The 19,173-nt window shown below is 43.1% G+C and overlaps 1 protein-coding gene across 2 annotated transcripts in view; it reads right to left on the reverse strand.

Moving 5' to 3' along the window:
• The window catches only part of PPP2R2C (protein phosphatase 2 regulatory subunit Bgamma), a 577,160-nt gene that overhangs the window by 199,658 nt on the left and 358,329 nt on the right, over window positions 1–19,173 (reverse strand). For both annotated transcript variants that reach the window (XM_085642445.1, XM_085642444.1), the window contains one exon: window positions 16,004–16,181. In XM_085642445.1, the coding sequence (XP_085498571.1) occupies window positions 16,004–16,181 (178 nt within the window). The remainder of the gene's footprint in view (window positions 1–16,003; window positions 16,182–19,173) is intronic.

The raw sequence follows: 19,173 nt of genomic DNA on the forward strand, positions 1-19,173 counted from the left end.
AGCAGGTTCGACAGGATGCCAGGAGAGGAGAGGTTCAAAATTTTAAACGCGGTACAGAGGGCCTTGAATTCCACTTGGTTGGCAACAGGCAGCCAGCGTAGTTGACGAATAGCACTGGAGGTGGGACAGGTTCTAGGGAGGCCCAGAAGAGTTCTGGCCGCAGCGTTTTGGACTCTCTGCAGTCTCAGGACTTCAGTCTTGTTGACTTCTAAATAGAGTACATTGGCATAGTCCAGTCTTGACAAGATGGAGGCGTGAATAATCATCTGCCTGAAGAACGGGTCAAAAAACCCCAGCAGCGGTTTGAGCCCTCGTAATATGACAAAATAGGTCCCTGCAACTTTCTTAGTTTGAGACTGAAAGCTGAGGGCCGAGTCAACCCAGACACCTAGATCTTTCACCACCTGCATAGGGGTGGGTGAACAGCCCAGTAAGGCCGGCCACCAACGTTCGCCCCTCAGCACCGGGTCTCTCCCTACCAGCAGAACCTCCGACTTGCTGGAGTTCAGCTGGTGACAGTTGGCAGTCATCCATTCAGCAACAGCCGTAAGATCGTCCCGAAACCTAGAGGCCTCCCCCCACGGAATCGTCCGAGAGTGCGACTGCCAACTGTGTATCATCAGCATATGGTACTATAGTGAGCCCTTTGCTCTTGGCCAGGACTGCTAAAGGTTGAACATAGAGGTTAAAAAGCGTAGGGTTCAAGGCAGAGCCCTGAGGAACCCCTTGTTTATTGGAATGGGTCGTGGAGGTGAATGGGGGGGCCATAACCTGGAAGGTCCTATTAGAGAGAAAGGAGGCAAACCAATCCAGGGCAGAGCCCACAATACCCGCCTCCTCCAGCCTTAGCAGCAGGATCTGATGAGAAACCCTATCAAATGCAGCACTGAGGTCTAAGAGAATCAGAGCCAACGTATAACCCTCATCTAGAGCAAGCCTAAGATGCTCGATGACAGCTAGGAGGGCAGACTCAGTGCTGTGACCTGGGCGAAAACTATTCAGAGAGATGTCAAGGCGATTATTCTCCTCTAGAAATCTAGTGAGTGAGAGAGGGTCTATTTTTTATCATAGGGTACCCCAGGCCCGTTCTGTCCGCACCTGAGGTATGAGACCCTTGTCCTTGCCCTGCCAGCCTAATTTGTAGGCCATGTTAAATTGACCGGAGGGTCCTGTTTTACTATATTACAAATACCCTGGGCCATCCTTGTCACTCAGCAAAGCATGAACCCCTATGTAGGCCCTGCTAGCCTTATCTGTAGGCCTTTTGTTAAGTTGACCAAAGTTCTGTACCCATCTTTACTGAACAGCAGGCTCTAGGCTTGTCTGACCAAGAATCACAGCCAGCCTCTCTCAGCAAGGTATCCTGCTCCAAACCAAAGAGCCCCCACCCTACCTGTGTGCAAAGTTCACTGGCGCAGAGTTCACTGTCTCTCTATTCTGTCGACATATAGCACATCACATCCTGGGTCTGTCCATGAAAATAGAGAAGTTCCCACCGCAGCAACCGTCGGCCCCCGTCAGACCAGCGTGATGAATGTGGCAACCCAGACACATATCCATATATGTATATTTTATTCCTTTGCATTACATATTTTCTGCCTGCCCTATGCAATTTACGACGAGCGCTTGACCTGAGAAAATAACCTTTCACCTAGTCTACGTTCCGCATTTAGTAGGATAGACACGACACGTCTGATAAAATTTGCAAACCATGTACTAAGTGACGTGTGTAGAAGTGGCGTGAGATGACGTTACGGTAGGCGCTTCTCATAGCCTTAAAATGTATAAAAAGGGAGCTCACACAGTCCTCGGCGGACTACCCCACCCGTCTGTTAGTAGATGGCAGGCGGGTGTGGGTGCTCCCCAAGAGCTCTTGTTTTTTGTTTTTAAAATACAATTTAACTTGCCAATATATTTGCTGTATATGCTATGTATGCTATTTTGCTATGCTATTTTGTCCCTAAATTGGTGTTCTCTTATTGAGCATTTCATATTTATATTATGTTTGCAAAGCTGCTTTCATTTAGGTTTTAGGTAGGTACGTGAGTAATCTCAGTATTTTAGATAAAGTGTGTTTTGCATTCTGAGAACATTTTCCTTGATTTAACTTATGTTTTTCATAATGCATTTATAAATGTGTCTTTGAGGTTTTCTGAAGTTTCTCTCTCCAAACGAGTTCAATGCCTTTTGATTCATGCGAGGTCACTATATTTGTATTTTGTATTTTTATGCCTTTGTCTTGCAGTTTTTTTAAGTTGCATCTTCTTAATAAAACTGTTAAACTTTCAGCATCGGTTTCCATAGCTCACATATCTGTTTCCTTCAATTTTCGAGCGAGCGTTCCCAGACACCCCGGCTCAAATTAAGGTGCCCCTCTTTTCCCTAACTCACTCCCTCGATCATACGGTGAAGGTTCACTGAGCCCTGTGCTCAGCCCCCTGCCCTCTTGACCCTTAAGAAATCTCCCTCCAACATGAGAATAGAATTAATGTCCAGGGTAGGTTTCTTAAGCAGAGGAACCACCCTGGCTTGCTTCCATGTACTGGGAACAACTGCCCTGGACAGGGATAGATTGATCACCTGGTCAGAGGTGTAAGGAGCACAGGTAATGATTTCATGAATTCGTCAGGCTTGAAGGGGTCAACGGGAGCCAGATTTGATCTTGTTACATAACAGCCGTAACTCATCCAGGGAGACCAACGGGAAAGCGGCCAATGTGTGTGTAGGGAGTGGTCCAGGCACATGGTCAAGACACATGACAGCATGAGGGAAGGTCATGTAAATATTCTCCACCTTTTTAACAAAGAAGGTGGCGAGAGCCTCACACTGCAGGAACCCCCATTTGTTTCAGATCTTTCAATATAGAAAAGATGGTTTCAGATGGTTTACAACTGCTCCTGATCTCACCGGCGAAGTAAGCTGCCTGCTCTGTATGAATGGCCCTGTGATCATTTTTGATAGCCACCTGATAACATGGCTTCTGCATCGGGTCATACTCCCGTCTCCATATCCGTTCCAACCTTTTGCAGGTTTTACGTAGAATGGCGAACTTGTCATTGTACCAGAGACTGGATTTAGAATTACGGCTTTTTGACCACTTTGCAGGAATAAGTACATCAAGAGGACTGCAAATCCACTCAGAAAGTGCTTTATCAGTGGCATCCATTCTGGATCTGTTGGCATAATAAAGGCATTTGTGGAAAGAAGGTCATGAAATTGGTCGAGATTAAGCTTATGCCAGAGGCGTTTAAATACGAATTTCTGAGGCAGCCTCCGTGAAGGCATAACCCCCGAGAGAGACATGGGTACAAAACAATGGTCAGACCAACACACCAGAATGTGTGTACTAAGAGGAGAGAAAGGTTAGAGAACACTGGGTCCAGCAAATAGCCCGCAGAGTGAGTGGGACCCTGGACTAGTTGCAACAACTGACATGCTCCCAGATCAGCAAAATAATTATACATCTCCGTTTCCTGGGAGTTATCTAGATGCAAATTCAAATCACCAATGACACTAAAATTGGCAGCCCTCGTAGCCAAGATAGTGACTGTATCCACAAGTGCTGCCCTAAACTCTTTAGAAGGTCCAGGCGGACGGTATATCAATAGCCCTGACATGGTATAGCAGGCGTTAAGTGAGAGCCCGAAACGTGCGCACTCACAACCAACCAGGGTCTCTTTAACGAAGGTACAGGTATAGCAGGATTTAAAAACAACTGCAATACCACCCCCTCTAGACTCTCTATTGAGGGTCACAATGTTAAAGCCCTGGGGGAGTGCCAAACCATGCACGGACTCCGTTTCAGCAGATAAACAAGTCTCAGTTAAAAAAAGAGCATCAGGAGATTCCTCAAGCAGGAGATCATACACATCAGAGAAATATTTAACTAAGGAGCGACAGTTGATGCTTAAGAGTTTGATGTTATTTTTAGAACATGAAGGAGGAGGAGGAGGTAGGGTCAGTGTCCAGGAATTAAACTCATGGTTTAAGCAACAAAACAAACCCTCTGGAAGAAGGCATAAAGGGTGGTTGCAGAGGCGCAAAGCATTCCTAATAGCCAGGAGATTACCCGAGAAATAGGTGAGCCTACCTTTGGTGAAACCGGCAGCATGTCTGGCGTCTGGCGACGTCCAGCCGTGGATGGGCGCAGACGGGCTTGCCTTAGGAGCGCTCTTGGCGCGCCAGCATTGTGCCCGTTGCGCGTGTTCGCTGGGCTGGCATCACGCACCATTTGACCATCTGCTGAGGAGACCACAGGAAGGGACATGCCATGGTCTTTACGCCACGGACATAACAGGGAAGTGCATTATGTATGCTTATTTTTAAAATTGCAATAGTAATTTTGGTTTCATGCCGTGGCTACAAAGTTGTCCACAAGACTTGAAAGAAAATGCTGCAAAGCCAAAAATTGTGACCCTGTTCTAAATTGTCATTTGGTCTGATACTACAGATTCCTTCTTTCTGTAGGAAAGCCATCCTTTTTGCCCTGATCACTCCTATTTCTGGGCTGATGCTTGTGGTTACTGACACTGAAAGTGACCTGAGCTTTGCTAACCAGAACTAAGGCCAGTGCTTTATCCTCTAAAAGGAATATGCTAATTGGTATTCTTATAAGAGGCAAAACAGCCTACCTCTACATCCCTAGAATATGATAGGGTAGAATCACTGACAGAATATCGAAGGTCAGAATGTCGACCTCCAGAAATATCAGAGCAAGAATATCAAAGTCAAGAATATCGACATCCTATCTACATTATGGTAAGTACAAAAATATTGGAAAAAAAATATCGATGTCAAAAATATCGTTGTTAAAAATATCGTTTATTTAATTTATAAAAACTATATAAAATAAAGTAAATAATACATATATTTAAAATAAACATAGTAAAAAATATTTCAATATGTTTAAAAATTATAAGTAATATATATAATGTAAAAATAAATTAAACATATACATATAGGTGCCGATTCGGATCCGTTAAAAAAAATTCCCGTACGACTCGTATCTGTATTTTTTTACGTACGAATCGTACAAGTCCCGTACAAACGGCCAAGTACGATTCATACGTGGAAAATACATACGAATGACCTCGGGAAAAGTCTACGACACGTCCCCGGACAGTTTTACGTACGATTTGTAAAACTGAAGTCCGAGCGCACAAGTACGATCCGTACCGGCGTTCCGAATACACATTCGTATGTAAAACGTCCCGTACGGAGCGAACTGTGTACCACTCCTACCCCGGGTACATCTGGGCTAGGGGTACGAGTCGTACGGCCCCCCCAGCCTCCCACCCCACCCCCGTATGTACGGTGCGTACCCCACCCCCGTATGTACGGTGCGTACCCCACCCCCGTATGTACGGTGCGTACCCCACCCCCGCATGTACACAGCGTACCCCACCCCCATATGTACAGTGCGTACCCCACCCCCGCATGTAAGCACCGTACCCCCACCCCTGTATGTACGGTGCGTACCCCACCCCCGTATGTACGGTGTGTACCCCCACCCCCACATGTACGGTGCGTACCCCCACCCCCATATGTATGGTGCATACCCCACCCCCGCATGTACGCACCGTACCCCCAGCACATAGCGCTGGGAGTATGGTGCGTACATGCGGGGGTGGGGTAAGCACCGTACATACGGGGGTGGGGGTATGCACCATACATACGGGGGTGGGGTACGCACTGTACATGCGGGGGTGGGGTACGCACCGTACATGCGGGGGTGGGGTACGCACCGTACATACGGGGGTGGGGTACGTACCGTACATACGGGGTGGGGTACAGTGCGTACATGCGGGGGGGCTGGGGGTACGGTGCGGACGTGTAGGGATGGGGGTACGGTGCGTACCGGGCCCCTTTTCCTCGTGCATCGCGGCGTACTTAGTTTTTCCGGCACTTTTTGGCTCCCGTAAAAATATTCCCGTGCGAAGTGCTGTGGGTACAAATCGTACTTGCTGGTCCGTAAATCGCTGCCTGACTCCGTGCGAATGTCGCGTACGCGCTGGCCCGGATCGGACTTGTATGTATTTTTTAGTCGCACGGTGTTTTTTACGATTCGTACGGAAATGGTATTTCTGTACGAATCGTACTTGCTGGTTTGTAAGGTGCATTCCCCGGGTACGAGTCGTACGGAGAAAACGCTCCGTACGACGATTCGTACCCGGGTTTTACAGGATCGGAATCAGCACCTTAATATATATACTTATTTATTAATATTTTTAATAAATATTTTAATAACTTATAAATTGTAAAAGTATCTTATAAATTATAAATACATCTATACACATAAAACAATAGTATAAATAAAATTGAAATAAACATATATTACAAATTAAAATAATTTTCAATATTTTTTAAATTAATTATATCCTACATTAACTAAAATAATAAAAAAAATATTAGATAGCGGAGAGAATAAAATTACCATCCCAACTCCAAACAGTGCAACAGTAGGGAATGTGTTGGATAGCGTAAGGATAAAAATTACTATTCCAACTCCAAACAGTGGAACAGTCGGAAAAGTGTTGGATAGCGTAGGGGTTAAAATTACTATTCCCACTCCAGGGAGTGCAACAGTAGGGAAAGTTTTGGATAGCGTAGGGGTTAAAATTACTATTCCCACTCCAGGGAGTGCAACAGTAGGGAAAGTGTTGGATAGCGTAGGGGTAAAAATTACTATTCCCACTCCGGTTAGTGCAACTGTAGGGAAAGTGATGGATAGCATAGGGGTAAAAATTACTATTCCCACTCCAGTGAGTGCAACAGTAGGGAAAGTGTTGGATAGCGTGGGGGTCAAAATTACTATTCCCACTCCAGTGAGTGCAACAAAAGAGAAAGTGTTGGATAGCGTAGGGGTAAAAATGACTATTCCCACTCCAGTGAGTGCAACAGTAGGGAAAGTGTTGGATAGCGTGGGGGTCAAAATTACTATTCCCACTCCAGTGAGTGCAACAGTAGGGAAAGTGTTGGATGGTGTAGAGGTAAAATTTACTATTCCCACTCCAGTGAGAGCAACAGTAGGGAAAGCGTTGGATAGCGTAGGGGTAAAAATTACTATTCCCACTCCAGGGAGTGCAACAGTAGGAAAAGTGTTGGATAGCGTAGAGGTAAAATTTACTATTCCCACTCCAGTTAGAGCAACAGTAGGGAAAGTGTTGGTTAGCGTAGGGGTTAAAATTACTATTCCAACTCCAGTGAGTGTAGCAGTGTGGAAAATGTAGGATAGCATAGGGGTTAAATTAACATACTTATTAATTAAATAATTTTTGTAAAATAAATAACATTATTAATTAATTAACAAAACAAATTATAATAAAGACCAATAAAATTAAATTAATATTTACTTAAATTACATTAAATTACTTCCCACCCTATTACCCCCTAAAAACGCAACCCGCTACACATAAAAAATAACACAATTAATTTAATTATCAATTAATCAATTATTAAAAATTAATTACCAATAATAAATTAACTAACAAAAATTAATAATCACTACCAATTAAAACAAAATAATTCTAATAAATTACTTACCACCCTATTCCCCTAAAATCCACAACCCACTACACATAAACAGATAACGCAATTAACGTTATTATAAATTAATCAATTAATAAACATTAATTACCAATTAATAATACATTTACAATAAATTAATTAACAATAACAATAATTAAAAAATAATATTACATTAATTATATTTAATATAATGATTCATTATTTAACAATAAATTAACAATCAATAACAATAAATAAAAACATATTAATTAATTAAATATAATTAAATTACTCCCCACCCTATTCCCCTATAAACCCACAACCCGCTCTGATACTAAAACGCAAAATTTACATTAAAAAATTACTAATTTTTAAACATTTAATACATATATTGAAAAATAATAAAAATAAATTACAAAAAATGTTAAACATACATATAAAATACATACTAAAATACATAACACTAATATAAATATCGATATAATTAACAACAATATTTTTGCTAAGGATATAGGTTTAGAGACCAGGAGACCTAATACACTTATGTGTGCACTGCTGCGGTGTCTGTTGTCATTTTAAAAGCAAGCCTGCCTTACAGCCTGATTTTAAAATACAACTGTGTCCAACTTTGACTTTGGAATTAAAAGCACTTGCAAAGTTCAAACCTACCATATTAATACTCGTATGTCATCCTTAAGGTCTGCCCTAGGTGCCTCAGGGGTAGGGTGTATAGTCATAAAAAGCAGGGACAATATAAAAGATCTTTTGAATGCCCTGGTAAAACAATACAGCCCAAAGGCATTTTCCCCTATTGTAGTGCTGCTAGCCCTGTATGCTAACATGGGAAGGCTTTAATGAACTTAATAAAGTCTAATATTTGATTGGAGCTAGCCATACATATCATTCATACTATTAAATGAATTGTTACCTTAAACCCAACAACTTGCCATGGTTGGATTTAATACAACTATTACAGGAAAGTGGTTTTGGACCTTACTATCCTGATGTTTACCTAAAGCAGTCAAGCAACAGCCTCCTCTGATTGGTCAGCCTTTGGCAGCCTTTAAGCTGCTCCCTGAATAGGTGTGAAGGAGCCTGGGCCTGCAGAAAGGCAGCCATTTGGTGGAAAGAGCTCTTCTTCTTGAGAAGTCAAGGAAAGGAAGGGGGCTGGGTAGATAAGCTGGACTTCAAAAGCAGGAGCCTTTGCAGAAAACAGATGCCACAGGACCCAGAACACCCCCCACTACCTTGCTCTTTAGACCGAAGGGAGCACCTTTGATTAGATAAGGAGAGAGGCTGGAAGGGGAGTGTAGTCAGTCAGTCAATCAAAGCACAACTTTGGGTTGAGTTACACAGACACACATACCAAGGAGAGATTTTCTCCATTTTGATTTTTGGAAGAATGTTGCATTCTATGCCCAAAATATGCCACATTTCACAGGAAGGGGTCATAGCATAGGAAGGTAGCTTTACTCCTATTGGTTAGAGTGCCTCCTCCTCCTGCCAACCCATAATCGAGGCTAAATATGAAAGAACTGCAGGAACTCTTCAGATCACTGCCTGGAAAAGAAGAGAAGGACTGCCCTGCTGGACCCCTGACTGCACCAAAGAAAGGGCTGTGCTGTGAAAGACTGCACCTGCTGCATCCACAAGACTCCACAAAGAAAGGACTGCGCCTGACTCCAAAGAGAAAGGAGTGGACTTCCTGATCAGTAACGGGTACAAAAGAGCTGAAAAAGTAATCTCCAAGACCAAAGAAAGGACACTCCGGCTGGCCAGCGTAACTGGTCTTGTCCAGAACTGTGCAAGGACATAGTGGGAGATTGAGTCCTAGCCCCCACGTGATAACCCAGAGCCTCTGAATCATTGGCCAGTGCTAGAGGACACTTATCTCCCCATTTAAACCAGGAAACAGCTGGCAGCCTCTTTGGAACTGAGGCGTGACGACAGAGAGCCTCACACAGCTCGCCACTCAACTGCCAGTTACATTAAAACCAACACAAATCGATACGAAGCCTCACAAAATCTCGCCGCACAACTTCATTGGAACTGACGCAGTGCGATGCAGCACAAAGTAGGACCCCGCATCGCAGACCTCACAGTTCCTTGAAACCATTGCCAACTGACGCGAAGCCTCACAAAGCAACGCCACACAGATTGCGCACCAAAGACATAAGGTACAATACTCAAGGGTCTAACTTGATTCTGTGTCCAGCCAGCACTCCATTGTGGTCGTTCTGAACTTGTGACTTAGTCCCGCTCCAAGATGACCAGATACCCTTAGTTGACGCTTTGCACCCTCTGGTGCCATTTTTACATAATTCTTTATAAATTCACATCTCTGGTTCCCAACATTGGATTTTTGTCATATTAATGTTGTTCTAAAGATAAAAATATTCTCTATTTTTGTAAATTGTGATGGATTTTCCTTATGTTATGCCTATTACTTATTTACTGTTTCAGTGGTATTAAATTCTTTACACATACCTGTCTAAGTAAAGCCTGGCTACTCATTTGCTAAGCTACCAAAGGTTGAGCAAAGAGTCCTTCTGAGACTTGACTGGACATATTAGTGATTGTGGTGACATTACTAGCTAAGGATGACTGCCCCTAACTACTAATAACCCACCTTCCTTCATCAATAAACACTGTTGTCCTTTAAAAACTTGTATTTATATGTGTATCTAGAGACATAGGGCAACTTTGTAGTACTCAGCAGTCAAGCAGTGCGGATAACAAACGGAATAGATCTTGTCGACGTCTCACGGGGTCTACTGAACAGTGGTGAGGAATATAAAAGCATGTACGTCTTTGATCACAGTTGATAAAGCTCCGTCGACCCCTCATGAGTTCTTTAAACTGGGCCAGGAAGATAAATGTTCCTGATAGTAGATAGGGTCTGGTTGATGCCTCCTAGGGCCCATTGAACCTGGTCAGTAAGATGAAAGACCGGCTCATAGTAGATTAGGCCTGTTCACTTTTAGAAGGGTTGGTCACGAGGTTGTATAGTGACATTCAATACAGCCTTTGATCCGCTGTGCCTTTTTTTTTGATAAACACATTTTTATTGATTTACAGAAAGAAAATACCAGCCATTCAGCACCACATCTTGGTAATTCAGAATTACTTATACGAATTTGCATAACCCAGTTTACAGACCCCATTAAAAACATAATGACTTGATATACAGTCCCCTATATGACTATACCTCCCCCCCAACCATTTCCCCCAGACTCTGCTGTATTTCTTGGGGCACCCACGTGCTTCATACATGACTTTCTCCTGTGTGGCACACCAATCCACCCCGCTGTGCCTTTTTTTAAAGGGCACCCACATAAAGTGTGTGCAGACATAAATGAATTATAGCCTTCATGTACTTTACTTAACCAAATTCGAAAACAACAAAGAGTTATCTTGAAGAAGAATGATATTAAGCTGAACATAGCTATAGGATAACACATGATAAAAGTCTGTCCTAGTACTGAGAATCTATATAAACAGGCTTTATTCCTTGCCAGTGTCCTACAATATTTGGCTGATACAAATTTTGTCAACAGGAATAATCCATTTGCCGTGTCCACTACTATAGATTTTACGAAACACGGGTAATGCTTGGATATTATTTAATTTGAAAGCCCATGTTTCCCCGTGATGTTACCTTGTGGGATCCACTCTATATAATGTAAGATATTTGATTATAAGAAGAACTAGCGGTACTTTTGTAATTAACCTAATCACCAGGGGGCAATAGCGTGGAATTTCTCTATTAGAACAGGGCAGCAGCATCCTGATCTGTATTGATCTCATAGAGAAAGGCACAATTACTTGGAGAGTGCCGAAGACACAGAAGTAGGGATGCTGTTACCATAGCAATGCCACAGCAGACACTAGAATGAAATCATTTTCTGGACAGGAAATGAAGGCCGTTCAAGTGTTAAGACCCACACAGACAGCCATGTACAGAATCTAAGGATATTATCCTTGAAACGCCTGGCGCCTTTAGATACCCCGCAGAGACGCGGCCTGATGAATATAGGTGGAACGCATGCACTGGGCATGTTTCCTCCTAATAGACATTAATGATCATTGTCTGCAGGCACAGCACGAAGACTGAGTGAAGTGAGTGGTTCCCTTTGTCTTATGCAGGTCTCAGCATCACATATCAGCTGTAGGAACGCGTCCAGACCCGTCAGCCTGCTCCAGCCTCCTACACACTCCGTTTACTGTTGAAACTCTTCATTTGTGGAACACCAGATCACTGTTTGAGTTGTAATAATAAGCTACGATTTATATATTGTAATAGACAGGCACACACCCAATGAAAGCGCGTGCATACGTGATAGTAACATGAAAATGTGCTAAAAGAGCTCACAGAGATGCGGTCTGCCCCATCCTCCAGTAACGGTGCCAAAATGGTAATTGTCCCGAATGATTGCTGTGCAGACTGTTCAAAGAGTCTTCCTTATAATTAGCATCCCGTGTGAAGCTGAGCAATAATGAGCGCTGGAATAACCATGGCAACAGGATAAACATCTAGGGCCCGGTTTCCAAAGGCAGTTGTAAATTACAACATTGAGAAAGATAAGTCTACGGTTAATCATAGTTTGCAGCTACTTAGCTTATTCATAAAGCTGTTTTCCTGAAGCATCTGGATGTTTCCAGGCGTAAGTCAATGGCATTCCCCTCAAAAACCCATCTATATCTATTGTACTCCCTCCAGGTATGCATAGATTCTGCTTTGCATAAGGTTCGAACATTAGAACATTTTGTTTTCTTTTTCATTAAGATTCATTTCATAATAAGTACTCCATCTTCCCTATGAATACTGGAGTAACAAGTCCCACACTTTCTGATTTTTTTTAGGTGTAGCTTATATGCCCTTAAATTGTGGGAAATTAATTTGCAAATATTCGTGACTGGCTGCTGAGTGGGATCCACCACATTTGCATAATATGTCCCTGACTGGTCCACTGATACATCAGAATCAGGACTACTTCTGCCCTTACAAAGACGGTGGTAGTCAATCCATGTCTAACAATGTTACATTGACCCAATCAGCTTGTTTCATATTATTATAAGCAAAATGTGCGAACAATTGAACAGCACAGTGTTTAGAATCTACAAACGAGGATTGGCCTTATATTTGTCACAATCAGAAACAACAAAAAGTGTGTTCATAGCGAAGCAGTCTTCTTTTTTTCATAAAGAATGCAAAATAACTTGATAGGTACCATGGTGAATAGAAGATAGATGGTCATGGTATCTATCTTACCCCTATGTGCACAGAGTGGCATCCTGCTTTTCTGAACTTCACAACATACATCTGTGGCTTATGATATTCATATAACATGGAATCCAGAAAAAGCTTGCAGCCTCCAGTATTTATATGTGATGCAGAAATCACAAAAGACATGTGGTCTTCAGAGTACGTGTGAGGCGGAGTTAACAAACAACTGGTCAACCACCATGATGCAATAAGTGTGGGGCTACAAAAATGGTGTCTCTCTCCAAGGAGACATATCACTCACAGACTGAATATACCACCACAAGAACTCTTGCAGCACGCAGGGCATCTGCAAAAGGTGTGCAGCCACTGGGACGTATGCAGTGTGAACTCTAAAAAAATAGACGTCTAACCTCTGAGGCGAAGAATCCGCGATTCCACAAATGATCTTCAACATCCTGGACAGGGTTCGGTAAAAATGCCTAAATCTGCGCCATAAAGAAACAGGCGGGAGTCTAGGCTGCAATGCGCGCAAACTGCCTAAAACTGGTGGACGGCCGTAAAATTCCCGCCTGTTGTAGATGGGTGGAGAGCTGACACAAATGGTGGATTCGTGATGTGACTTGCATCTGCGTCATGTGGCCAAAAAAACACAGCTGCATCCGTGCAACGTGGAAAAAACAAAAATATAGCTCAGCCCTACATTTTGTAGGAATGCTGCCTGTCGTCCACAGTTCACATGGGAGCTGGAGGCTCCAGACACTGATAACTCGAGGACTACAAAGAACCCAGAAACATTACGGTGCAACAGCCGGAAACAGCTTCAGGCTGTTGCACCGTAACATCTGCAAACTGCATCTATTGTTCACAGTTTCAGTAAAACTGTGAACAGCAGATGCAGTTTTAAATGCATGTCAGATGAAAAGCTTTGCAATATTTCAGTTTTGTATTAAGGATGCAATACCAGCGTATACCGTGCTGGTCGTTGGGAGTGTGGCGGGGAAACAAAAACCCTCAATTTGATTAGACAAGTTCAATCACATCTACCCTTCCCCTGGGGGATTAATATGACCTCAGAATCCCCTTGTTCTGCTAACCAATCACTTTGTCAAACACAAATCAATATTTACGCTTTATCTGGATGGTTGTCCAATCAGATTGTCCACCCTCTGGCTCGTTGTGCAGGACTTTGGAAATCTCAGCCTTTACTCTATCGCCCTGAATACATGTAATGAGAGAAAGTAACGCGTGCATTTATGCCTTAATTTCTTCGGTATACTTAGAACATGTTCGTTTTTCCTTTCCTGGTTTTACCAGGTGTTGGAGAATCAAACTTGATCTTTCCAGCCGCCGCTACTATTAGCCAGAAAAATGCACGAGGCTTTGACTGCAGAAGCAGCCAAACTTAATTCTGTGTTTTTTTGTCCTGGAGGGAGGATACAATGGTTCAGAAAAAATCTTTCCCTTCCCCACTCTCCACCTCACCCCCACCTCAACCACAGGCCCGAGCATCCACTTCCCACCCTGTACACATTACTATTTGTATTCAGTAGAACTGCACGGAATAGGGGATTCCGTGTGACTTTACGACTTGGAAAATTGGCCTACATGGTAATTCCCTGGCCTAATTTGTAAAAAAAAGATTAAAAGCCACTGCAGCTTGCACCACCCATTGTCCCTGCCAGCGCTGCCAATGACAGTCCCAACACAACTACTAACCATCTCACCCATCCAAGTGTGACAATTCAGACCATTCCAGAATGACTTGGGGGCAGTTATTAGTCATTTTTATGTTTCTTGAATTAATAAACACATGTTTTTGCACTCATCTCTAAATTACACAAGCAGCACCACCATGTGGCAGACTGTCATAAGTGCCGGTGTTGGCAAATAAGTGCCCGCGCCCAGCACTGGAAACCACCAGCTCAAATTAAGCACCGGGAATTCCCCATTCCACAGAGTTTTATTCATTATTGCATGACATTGGAGCAATTCTCCTGGATGGAAATGGTAAAATGGCATGCGATTTCTTCAGAGACCCAATACTATGCAACTTGGAATCATGGCATTTGAAATTGAGTCCAGCAATCCTGCAAAAGAAAGTTGTCAACGCGCGGTACTCATATACACCATCAAAAAGTGCACTTTGACACCAAAACATATAAGTGCTATACCATGCATAATCTTGAAGTGGATTACACATACTACCAACAGTCTCACTCCATGCATTTGGCCGTGAAAATGTAAAATAGGTATATATCAAAGAATTCTCCCAGACATTTTACATGAATTGTAAAAACCAGAAGCAGCTTGAAACTCTGGTTTCTTTATTACTGGCTATCAGTTAGTCATGTTGGATTGGAGTATCTACAAACAGCCTCTGGGTGCACTACCCCAGCACTAGAAAGTGTGTTCCTTATGTCAAAAGCATTCCTGTGCGAGAACTTTGTACAAAGTCGGAAAGTTACTCATCATAAATTTTCCTACAATTTCAATATATTTTGAACTTTCTGTGGATTGGCAAAAATGCAGGGTAGTACTCTAGAAATCTAATTCAGTGCTGTACACTTGTTACTGCAGAGTGTCTAAAGCTTGGAGAATCCGCGGGTGTAAATGGGGCAGAAATGTGCATTAGTGCGCCAATGCTGTTTTATTTATTTTTCTCCCCCAACTAAATATATATATACATATTTGTATGGCAAAAGAACGCCTTTCTCTATGTACTCTTAAAATGTGGGGGTTCTTGTGGCACATTGCCGCCATATTTCTAAACTGACGCTAACATTTTTGTTGTGTGTATATATATATATAAATCCACTAAGTCTTAACTTTGTAGGTATTCACATACTTTTTTCATGTTTTCCTCCATGTATCAACATATATATATTTAAAAAAAAAAAAAAAATATATATATATATATATATATATATATATATATATATATATATATATATATATATATATATATGTTGATACATGGAGGAAAACATAAAAAAAGTATATGAATACGTACAAAGTTCAGACTTCGTGGATTTTTGCTGCCCTCTCAATGTCCCTTCTCCACCCGATTTGGGAGCATCCATATTCCCAGCTCCAGCTCAACACTTACTCCTCCTCATCCACGTCTTCCTCCTCCCAGTCCTTCCAGATCAGAGTTCTGAACATCATCTAACACAGCGGTTTGACCGCTGCACGCTCCCAGTATGTGCTACTTCCGCGCTTGCACGCGCGCTCCCTGGACGTCACCCCCGCCCCCATCGGTGTAAAGGATACTGAAGCTGCGGTCCGTGATACCCAGGTGCCAGAGGTTAATCCGCAGATCATCGGCAGACATGTATGTTTCACAGTCGCTGTTGACAGAAATGGAGTTGACATGATAGGTGTGACCATTAGCAAAGATCCTGCGAGGGCTCACTTCGACCATCAGGTCCATCGGCTTCAGCACAGGCACCTGCAGGAGGAAGAGAGAACAACGTCAAGACGGTCTGGACATAAACCCAGCTCTAAATAGCACTGAAATGAAAGATGCCTCGAGCGCGGATTGAAAATAGAACCACAAGTGACCATCATCAGCTGTGTGTCTCAGGGCCCTGCCGCCTGCATGGGTTAGCTTTAATGTATTCACGCATTATGTAAATACATGTATGAGGAGCCCTGAAGAACATAGAGGGTCAGATTCACCAAATATGTGCTATGAGGTGGTGCAACTTACTCCTGTGGTACTCCTGGCTTACTCCTGATGTTCAGGAGTAAACTGGGGGTACTACAATTATAACCCACAAAAAAATCTTTCAAATCAGACCTGAAATGCTTCCATTCGACTCTTAAGGTGACATTTCACATGTCGCATTTTGTTTAGAACTTTGTGACAGGGAGGACGCTTGACACTTCAAAGAAAAACAGAAGTACATTATATAGGGGGTGTCGAGGCAGATAATTGATGAGACATTGGTGTGGCATCCTGAGCCTCGAAGCCCACCCCTAAGCGGTTCTTCTTGTTGTAGAATTTGACCTGCTAGCCCCTCCGTCTGTGACTCTGTGGTTAATGGCCTGTGGCTTTGTCTGAGCACGCTGGAGGCTTACAGTGTGAGCTCATATGCTGTTTCTTGTCACACCCAACATGCCCTAATTATTAGAGTTCTAGAAGATGAATGAAACAGATTGTAGGATTTCATATTTACAGGTGATAGATTTTTCGCTGCTAACTTTTATAGATGCTGTGAGACTTGCTCCATCAACAGATTACTAAAACATCTGAGGGAGTATTTAGTTTTGAAAACACGCAATGGGCACATTCCATAAAATGTTCCATCTTGATCATTCATTATTTAACAGAACTATTGCAGAAGGACCCACAGGAGAGGAATTATGGACAGTAATGTGACAAGAGCCATAAAATGGGTCCATGTGACATGGTTTAGTGTTGTGGTGCAAAATATCACCACTGGACCCCAAGTATGGGTCACCACTGAGTACCTGTGGTTGATAGAGGTTATGTTATGTTTAGAAATGGGATTCATGAGTGGCTGAGATATGCTCCCAGGCCAGGCAGGAACCTCCACCCTAGTCAGGGTAACCCAGATACACACTAAGAGACAACCTGTGCTCACCCTCTGGTAGCTTGGCACAGATCAGCCAGGCTTATCTAAAGAGGCAATGTGTAAAGTATTTGTGCAACACACACACACACACACACACACATAGTAACTCAGTGAATACGCAACAAAAAGACCCCACACAGGAATATAAAAACAGATTATTATACTCTGAACAAAATAAGACCAAAACTACAAAAATCCAATGTATAGAAGTTGAGATATAGCGTTTTAAAGGAATAAATGCAGCAAAGCGCTTAGAAGCAAGTGACGCTAAAATGGTTACTTTAGGCCGAATTGGACAGGGACAAAATCAAAGTTGGGACCGACTGTGACGGAGTCAGTTCCATAGACGGGTGCCAGAGTCAAGAGGCATTGAGTGATGCGCCAAATTCTGCCATGCAGTCGAGGGAAAGTGTCTATCTCACCAAGCTGCAGTGGCGGCGATACGCTTTCCTATGCGTCAATCTCTGGCGGGAAAGCAGTGGTTCCCATGGGCTGTGCCAGTTTTTATTCCTGCAACCGGGTCCATGCGCCTTTTCTGCTACATGCAGACAGGGGATGCATCAAAATCCATGTTGCAAGTATCTCGACCACTTCCAGTGAGCCAGGCAGAGTAGCAGGGGTAGAGACTTTGATAGCCCTGAGTCTCAAGAAACAGGAGGCAAGCCAACAGGCCCTTGGAGATCACTTGCAGTGAAGGCAAAGTCCACCTCTCCTTCAGTAGACTTAGAGAGTAGCACACAGCAGGGAAACAAACAGTAAAGTAGGCTTTCCAGATCAGCAGTCCAGCTGAGTCCTTAAGCAGCACATCAGTTCTTCTGGCAGAGCTTCAGCAACATGCCCAGTAGTATCTGATTTTAGGGGGTCAGAGACCCAATACTTATACCCAAAGGGCCTTTAATGTGGGGATTATTTCAAAACAGCTCTCTGAAGTGCACAATTATCCCTTTCAACTCAGTCCTGTCTGCCCGGCACTCCGTGGGGGGTAATACGTATTTTGTGTGGGAACAGGACACTGCCTATTCAAGTGAAGTGCTAGACCCTCCCTTCCACCCTGCCCAGGAAGGGCAATCAGAATGCAGATGTATGTAAATGGGTACTGAAGCACACCTATCCTTCCTGCGTTGTGGATGTCTAGAGGGAATGCACAAAGTGTAACTGTCGCCCACCCCAGACGTGTATTGGAGATAGACTGTCAGGCACACAGACCAGTTAGTGCAGAGAAATACCCACTTTCTAAAATGTGCATTTCTAAAACAGTAATATTAAATCCAGCTTCACAAGCAAGTAGAAGTCATCAAGACCATTCCAAAGAGGTGAAACATCACCCAGCGACTCCTTTCTAATCCAGAATTACCACTTAAACAGGTCTAAGGAAATTCCCAATGCTAGCTTATGAAAGGAGTAGGCCTCACAGTAGTGAAACAACTAATTTAGCTGTTTGTCACTACCAGGACATGCAAATCCCACAAGTACATGTCTTTCCTACTTACACAGCACCCTGCTATTAGGATACCTAGGGCATACCTCAGAGGGGACTTAGGTGTAATAAAAGGGCAGTTTAAGGCATTTCAAGTAGTTTTAAATGCCAAATCGAAGCGACAGTGAACGGCACACACAGGCACTGCAATGGCAGGCATGAGACAGGTTTGAAAGGATACTTGTGTGAGAGGCACAATCAGTGTTACATGCCCGCCAGTAGTTTTTAGCTGACAGGCCCAGGGTATTTGTATACCATTTTACAAGGGACTTACAAGTAAACTACATCTGCCAAACAGGTGTAAACCAATTATACCATGTTTAGAGGAGAGAGCACTTGCACTTTAGCACTGGTCTGCAGTGGCA

The sequence above is a fragment of the Triturus cristatus genome, chromosome 2_2, assembly GCF_964204655.1.
Source record: "Triturus cristatus chromosome 2_2, aTriCri1.1, whole genome shotgun sequence".
In the NCBI taxonomy this organism is placed as follows: domain Eukaryota; kingdom Metazoa; phylum Chordata; class Amphibia; order Caudata; family Salamandridae; genus Triturus; species Triturus cristatus.